This window comes from Glandiceps talaboti, chromosome 11 (assembly GCF_964340395.1).
Source record: "Glandiceps talaboti chromosome 11, keGlaTala1.1, whole genome shotgun sequence".
In the NCBI taxonomy this organism is placed as follows: Eukaryota; Metazoa; Hemichordata; class Enteropneusta; family Spengelidae; genus Glandiceps; species Glandiceps talaboti.
Window position 1 is genome coordinate 16,051,422 of NC_135559.1, and position 9,109 is coordinate 16,060,530.

At 34.9% G+C, this 9,109-nt stretch overlaps 1 protein-coding gene across 1 annotated transcript; it reads right to left on the minus strand.

The window, feature by feature from the left end:
* Positions 1–381: 381 nt before the first annotated feature.
* Positions 382–4,352, minus strand: LOC144442080 (acetylserotonin O-methyltransferase-like). Its single transcript, XM_078131350.1, has 5 exons — positions 4,272–4,352; positions 2,488–2,668; positions 1,811–2,128; positions 1,012–1,278; positions 382–596 (listed from the first exon to the last, which is right to left on the minus strand). Exons 1-5 carry the CDS (start codon positions 4,350–4,352, stop codon positions 382–384), a joined length of 1,062 nt encoding a protein of 353 aa, XP_077987476.1.
* Between the last annotated feature and the right edge of the window lie 4,757 nt (positions 4,353–9,109).

A 9,109-nucleotide genomic window follows, 5' to 3' on the forward strand; every position in this document is an offset into this window, starting at 1 on the left:
ACCAATATATACCGTCTATACAGTAGAAGACAGTTCTTTCCATAATATAATCATGCCAGAACGTTGTTATATTTAGGCCTGCAGATAAGGAAAACAATAATCTAAGAAATACTACGTGCCCCTATGATCAAATCAACCACAACCAACACCACCATCTCCAAAAATCACCATGTATCTCCATGGCGACCCACAAAAATAACAAATGAAGCACCATATACAGCATTATAGTAAATTTTAATGTACAAAATCATTTACATATCCACAAAAAAAAAACATGAAGAACAATACAAATGGAAAATGGAAACTTGGTAAAATGACGTAAATAAAATATTGATATAATAAGTATATATATATGATAAAATGTCCATAATAGTTATATATTCAGGCACGTCTCGCCAAAACAAGATCTTGAAAGTGGCCTGTATATTTAACCCGTACATCATCAAATCCGTGCAGTTCTAAGAGTTGTCTGTATTCCTTTCCTGATCTTTCCTTGCCTTCTGTGCCAGCCAACATCATCATGCATCGGAGTGCTGCGTGTGAAGGTCCGCTCTTTTCGTCGTTGTAAAGGTGTTCAGCAATGAGGATAGCGCCGCCTACGATAGAGATTGAAAACAATTTCATATGTACACTAGTTTGTTTGTTTGTTTGTTTGTTTGTTTGTTTGTTTGTTTGTTTGTCAATTCAGTTACAAGGCAGTCCTACGTGCTGGTGAAAATTTCGAATTGTAGTTTTGTGTGTCTGATAGTGTGTTTTATTTTGCTTCAACTTTTCTTTGTGCTTCACTAGGCCGAAATGTTACTGAAAAGCTGTCATCAACCGCCAAAAAAAAATCTAAATAAAATCCATGTTCACTAATCTGTAACTCATTTGCACGTACCCACTGTCTGTTAGACTAAAATCATGGAGCACATCGCTTTCTCTTGCTTTAATGAATTTTTGTAGCTTTTTTTTCCATCAACCATTTTTTTTTACTCCATGAAAATGACGAAGTAAAATCGAGTGACGTACCTGGTTTTAAAGCTTTGTATGTTTTTTCTAGAAGTATGTGGATTTTCTCCTCTGGCCAGTTATGAAGGATTAATGAATAGACGTAAAGATCTGCCTCTGGTAAATCGTTTTTGAAGAAATCTCCCGCCATGAAATCGACACTACGTTCTACTCCATCGTTGGGTTTGAAGTATTTGGAAACCTTGACAACCGGTGGTAAATCCAGTACGGTGATAGACATGTCAGGATATACCAGACTCATTTCGTGGGCCAGAGCTCCACTGCCGCCTACAGATGACAAAGAATAAGAAATAGATGAAGAAATTAAAGAATGAACTCTTTTGACACAATACGTTGCGGAAAATTAAGACACTAAAAGTTACCTCGGTCGGTAATACAAAATACAACCGCGTATTTAAGGTAGAATGCAGGAACCAAATTTTCATAAATTTCAAATTTTCTTTAAATCTTTCCAAACTTTGATATGCGAAAGATTTTTTCTTATCCTTTAAAGATGATAAAATAAATTTGGAATTCACCATCTTGTTTTCAAGGAAATCTAAAATCTTTACTTCCCCACAGATTTAACACAGTATTCGGCGGCCATATTGGATGGCGGCCATATTGGATTCTAATAAAATGGCTTATTTTGACATCTCGAGCTCTCTCTAAAGTTTGCATGGTGACCCATGATTTGTTTTCTGGTTTTAAAGAGAATTGGCTTTAGTTTTGTGAATATAGTATCAGCAAAGGTTTTAGCTTTTTATTTCTGTGGCTTATATTATGTTAACATACAATTAATTTTTGACACTGTGCTTACCTCCGAAATCACACACCCTTTTAAACTCGGATAGATCAAACGCTCTGGCCACAGACTTTGCAGACATCAGTCCAAATCCATGCATTCCACCAATGAAATTAATCGTCCGTTGTTCTTCAGAGTAAACCTTTTCATATAGTTTGTCACCATTGGCTCCGAATGAACGCTGTCGTTGTTCCTTGCCTTCTCTGACAGCATGTTCTAAGTTGGTCATGAGTGGCCAGGTTGTCCTGTTTGCAAACAACGCCAGGCCTTTCAGGGACATGGCTTTATCGGCAGAGAGATATTCAGCTGATAATTTTGTGTTTGAATATGTAGCTACAGAAAAAAAAGAAGAATTTTAAGATGAATTTCAAATGCGCACACTATATTTTGACACATTTTGTTACATGCCCCAATATAAACAATCAAGCTGTTTCGTCATTGTTTCAAATAGGAACATCTGGGATAGCTGCCGTGCGAGCGACTAAAGCTTATATTGCCAACGTGTATACATAATACCTCATCAAATAGTGTGATTGGTTTTGTTTTTGTTGTTTTTATTCATATTTTTGACTATCTGTATACCCGTTTTCACTCATTAGTGACCCCTGACCCCGGTCAATTACCAACCTCTAACCTTTGCCCCACAGTGACGACACACAGTAGCACCCAAGTCAATACATAACTTTATTTACCTAGTTCGTCATCTCTCACAGTTTTGTTGAGTAGACCCAAACTGACACATGCGTCAAGAAGTCTTTCTGTTGCATCTGTGTCTGTTGATATATCTAAGGCTACTTGTTCGGCTGTCATCTGTTGTTTTGACTTCTTCGACATAAGATCAAAGATTCCAAATTCACATGCTGTAAAAAGGACCTAATGGTACAAACGAAGAAAAACACTAGGTGAGTTTGTTTCAATAATGAAAGTGATGCTATACGTAATTTGCATACTACTACTACTACTACTACTACTACTACCACTACTACTACTACTACTACTACTACTACTACTACTACTACTACTACTACTACTACTACTACTACTACTACTACCACTACTACTACTACTACTACTACTACTACTACTACTACTACTACTACTACTACTACTACTACTACTACTACTACTACTACTACTACTACTACTACTACCACTACTACTACTACTACTACTACTACTACTACTACTACCACTACTACTACTACTACTACTACTACTACTACTACTACTACCACCACTACCACTACCACTACTACTACTACTACTACTACTACTACTACTACTACTACTACTACTACTACTACTACTACTACTACCACCACTACCACTACCACTACTACTACTACTACTACTACTACTACTACTACTACTACTACTACTACTACTACTACTACTACCACTACTACTACTACTACTACTACTACTACTACTACTACTACTACTACTACTACTACTACTACTACTACTACTACTACTACTACCACTACTACTACTACTACCACTACCACTACTACTACTACTACTACTACTACTACTACTACTACTACTACTACTACTACTACTACTACTACTACTACTACTACTACTACCACTACCACCACTACCACTACCACCACCACTACCACTACTACTACTACTACTACTACTACTACTACTACTACTACTACTACTACTACTACTACTACTACTACTACTTCTACTTCTACTACTACCACTACTACCACCACTACCACCACTACTACTACTACTACTACTACTACTACTACTACTACTACTACTACTACTACTACTACTACTACTTCTACTTCTACTACTACCACTACTACCACCACTACCACCACTACTACTACTACCACTACCACTAATACTACTACCACTACTACTACTACCACTACTACTAGCACCACCACTACTACTACTACTACTACTACTACTACTACTACTACTACTACTACTACTACTACTACTACTAACATAGCATTAAAGCGTGAATATAACAATTTTATTAAAAAATGAAAATGATTTTAATAATTGTTTGGACTCCCTGACAAAGTAGCCGTACCTTATTTGTATTACCATGACAAGCCACATATGTCTTAAGTCCACAGAAAGTATGTTACATGCACTCTCTATGTTATTATGAAACTATTGTTTTATTTGCATAGTGTTTTGCTATGTAACATTCTTTCTGTGAACTTATGATACCCGTGGCTTGCCATATATTATCATTTACAATAAGTTCTTAATGATATGCATCATAACATCGAAATGGCAGGACAAACTTAAAATGAAAATTCAGTCAGGATATAATCTCTCGATATTTTAATAATCGAATGCGATAATCACATGTTTTAATCTTTGAGATTTGATTAATGATAGCTAATATATAATAGCAATGCTAATCTTGATTTTCGTGTAGATCTCGTTGAATATGGAAACTAATCCACAAGTCAAATAACTGAGAATTAGGCGTTACCTTTGATTTCTGAAATCCACTGATTAGGTCAAAGATACCAGCTACACCGTTCTTTAAGTTGGTGCCATTCAAATTATTCATTGTGTTATCTGTAGATAAAATCAGGAGAATAGTGTTATAAAACTAGCAAGTTGGATTATTATATAAATGAACAAAAACCATGGAAAATTATCACAGATAATTGATATTCACTAAATGCGTCATGCTAAACATTTAAAATTAAACAAGCTAAATGAAAACATTATAGTGACATTGCCTTTTACTTCAAAGTTAGTGAAACAATACGTTTTCACCCAAAGTAAAAGGTGGTCAAATTCTAGAAATGTTAGATCGTTTCTACATAAACAGTATATTTTTTAAGATTAATCCGCCCTCCAGCTCGCGTAACTTTGCGAAAGGCTGTGTATCAGACTTCATAATTTTACAAATCACCTGAATTTATTTTATGAACCTGCACTACTGACAGCATTTTACCTACATCCTACGTATGGAAATCTTCCGATATATATTTTATCCATTGTATACATTTGTGTTCATATTGATGATAGATAAATCTCTGGCATGTTTAACTTGGCTTATGCACAAAATATATGGACTTCAAGGCCGAGGATTGTGAAATGAATACTTTGTCAATTAATATTCCGAATAACAGTTTATATAAGAGATATTTTTCAAAAGCTGGTTTATCCTTGGCAAGAAAAATATTCAATCTACTTAACATTCAAAACTTTTCGATGCCTTTAAATAGTATGCGGGCTGAACATAAACAAAAACGTATATTCTGTGTGAATAATACCAATCCGAAATAGATATGCATATTTTCAGCTATATAATATATTCAGAAAAACAAGATTTCATTTATGGAAGATACTACGTTCGGATTTTCTCATCGAGAGATTTTTTACTCCGTAGAAGTTATGGGCAATTACGTAAGGACGGGAATGCTGTTGAAAAGTTCGTATTTTGCGATGTTAGCAAAATACAACCCTCATTTCACCGTTTTGTAAAAAAAAAAAAAGTGTATCGGAAAAAAACATGCGCATGAAGTGAAAAATATCAGACTTTGTGATGATGTACTCTTCTCCGCATCTAAAAATTATGCCTGCACGTGCAGTAAAGTTAAGCCTTCAATACAGCGTACTGGCTTGTAATGTTCAGAATTATACGAGTGCTTGTAACCTTTTACAAGTTTTATAATACACCAGCAATGAGTCATGCAACGTACTTTTAGTCTAGTACTATTTATTACAAGTAGGTATTTTAAAAAAAAGATCTCGTGATATGTGGGAATTGAGATGATCCATCCTGTAAAGTCACTGAGGTGACACACTTACCTTGTGAGAAATGTCTTGTGGTAAATTTGTATCGCTAGGTCTTAAGCTTGGTACTGACGTGACAAACTTGCCTGTCGCAAAGTTTCTTGCAATAAAGTTGTAAACTGACTCAAGTGCCTGTCGTGAAGTTTCTCAGCAGTAAAGTTGTGTCCGTAGCTCGTGAATAAACTGATGTCTAAATGTCGTATTCTTGAATTTTGCCTCTTTATATAAAGTGTATCATATCGTGCAGTTGTTTAATTATTAAATGATTTTAAAGGCGATCTGTCAATAGAGGGTCACGCTTGCACTATGACCTACTAAACTCTGATGTTGTCGTGTGATCGGGTGAACAAGACTACTGTGAAGCCCAATCTGATGACTGTACGTAACATAACGTGATGCACCAGCCTTGACAATGGGGGTCATATCATGCTAGGTCACGTTCGTTTTGTGTAAGTATAGATCATGATATATATAAAAAATTCACAATATCATGTCATCTTCTCAAGTAACAACCTCCAAATAATACAAAGTTTCATCCTGACGAAAACTTCCCCACTTCAAATCCAAAGCTTAATCAACATCTTTTGCATTGTATGATTACCCTTCTTCTCATATGAACTTCAATTCTGTCTGAAGGTGCCACTAAAATTTGTTTCCATTTTGTCGCTAGTCTTTTAAATTTCAAGTTGCCACGTGACATTATTGAAAAACAAAACAGTATCCAGTTTGTAAACAAAGCATGTTCGCGGGATGATTATAAACAAAACACACCAAAATAGGTTTGTTAGATAAACAAGTATCAGTCCAACTACAGTATGACCAATGACCAAACGAACTTGAAACCAGGACTCGTGAGAAATGGGTTGACTTTGATAATGATGACACACACAAATAACGACTCAACTGGTTCCAATAAACGGGGTTTTAATAAAATCAAATTTATTTTCAATTAATGAAAATATTATTTTTCGGTAAAGAGGCATTTTTTTGACCAGTTGTGTCGTCATGCATCATTGCCAAACTCATCCAAATAAGCTTTTAGCTGTTATTTTTAGTAGATTTTCTAAATGTGCAAGCTATTGGCCTGGGTCAAGTTCCATTACACGAATAACACGAGAAAGTGCCCATAAAGTTATCCATAAAGTTTTCGAATAAGGATGCCAAAAAATAACCTTAAGCTTAAAAATGATTTCACAATCTTTCATATTGACAACTCATTTTCATTTAATTTGTTTTTGTATTAATGATACTGTTGTAAATTGTTAGCACCGAAACATGACAACATACCACATACTCGTAAAGATCGTCTGTCCTAAAAAAACATGACCTAGATATCAATAACTAATTCGATTTATGTAACATTACGTAATCGACTAATTGTGGTTTATCTTCACGTGCCACTAATTACAGCCACACGAAATGGGTAAGATTTAAGTTCCAACCAAATAATTTATTAAAGATGGGTTGCAACATAATTCAATTATTGCAATCAAGCTATTTGTTTAAGCTTAGCTTAATAATTTATCATCTCAGGAATGTAGTGAAATGAAGACTCAATTAAAGTGTATGAATGCATATCTCATTCGTTTATGCTTCATTGAATAATATGCGAATTAACTTTGACCTCAAAGGTCAGATGCAAATAAACTGTATGGGAGAGATGTACGACCAATCTCTTTCAAACATTGTAAATTTTCATCACAGTACATTAAATCGGAAAATATCTCTGCCAATTCTTTGCGACCTGAGCAATTGTAATAATGTAGTAAAATTTGTAATTAGCACAAATATCTTAGACCCAGTAATAGATTTACACTAAATATAAGTGCTTTGATCTAATATAGTCTATATGCAAACAAATTATGCAAATAAATCATGGATATGCAAATGAACCATTGTCACGCAGAAATTTGGCAATTTCTTGATTTAGAAATGTGACTATCTTTTCAACCACTGTTGTATACTATACATTACAGTATAGAATATATGTCTTTCACTTTGTTTCATGACTTTTATTGCAAGTTTGGTTACATTGTGGTCATTCTAAAGAAGAAATTCTCATTTTGTTCAGAATCCCAACTCAATTCAGAAATCGTCATAAATATTACGTAAGGTTATTTTTTCTGACTACATCGTATTTATAATGACATTGAACTTAATCTTCAAGGTCAAATGTCAAAACAAAACTTTTGCTTGCTTAGCACTGATACTGATATGTTTATATCATAACACACCATATATAGATAACATGTTACAGGCCATTAGGGAGTGTTCTCTCCAATACCATGGTAAACGAAGTAGGTACCAGACTTCCTTCGTCATCTTTTACAAAACAGTTATTGGAATAAGAGTACGCTCTTTGTGATGTATTGCCCTCCAATTTCGTAGTACCCTATATTCTCTGCCTTCCTTTTTGTAGTTTCATACTGAATGTAAAAATGTTATTTTTCGACATTTTTCGGGACAGAGGAAGCAAGGATTGTCACACGACTCTTAAACTTATAATCATTAGAGATAAAACAAATGACTGAAGAAGCACAACCATAACAAAATCACGTGAGGTGGTTTTAAATGATTTGTTATGTACATACATGTATAATTAGTATGGTGTGATAAGTCATTGATACCAAGGCTTGATTTGCATATGTGTCGGCCCTCTTTGTGCCGTCACCTTTCATCAAGTTTTAGACCCACAGGCAGTTCCAGGTTATTGACCTACTACAGGGGTATCGAGAGAAGTCGGCCAGCAAGATAACTCGGCCTTTAATGAAAACTAATACTAGTATGTGGTAAGTTAGTTAAATTCTAGAAGTATCGTGATACTTCCATGGTTCAAAATAAATGTCACAAGCGTGAAAAAGCAAAGTCTTGAAGGCAAGGTACTAGTATATATTTTGCAGATTCTTTTACTTATATGTCATCAGAATTGTATGTACACTCAGAACGTTATAAATTGCTAACTTAGCAATACGCTGGGAATAGACACAGGTCAAGGCAGTTTGTACGGTTTTCGGAAAGACAGTTTCGCAAAAAAAGTGACTAGTAATCATGAGATGTACAATTAGATAGATTCTGAATACTTCCGATTAATACATAATTAATATTCTTAGGTATTACAGTTGGCTGAATTCGTAACTGACCGAGTTCTCCTCTGGCCGAATTTGCAACTGGTCGAGTTCTGTTGTATTTCTAGAAAGGTTACACTGACCTGTGAGAAGATAAGGAGATAGCTATAATATGGCATGAGCTGAGATTGTACGGTTTTATTTTATATTTGGGTGAAAATATTCACAGAAAACATATTCACAGAAAATAATCTAACATAATGTCAAAGTCTACACATGCATTTGATGGGCATTAATCGTCTTTTGTGGTGTTGATAGCACAGCTGAAGGTATGATGGGCGCTTCTCCTACGTATGGTCTCAGACCGTAAGTAAGAAACGCACTGAACCATATGTTTGATGGTCTTGCATTGGGTAGGCTACATTACGTCATGGAATCGTTTACACATTACGCC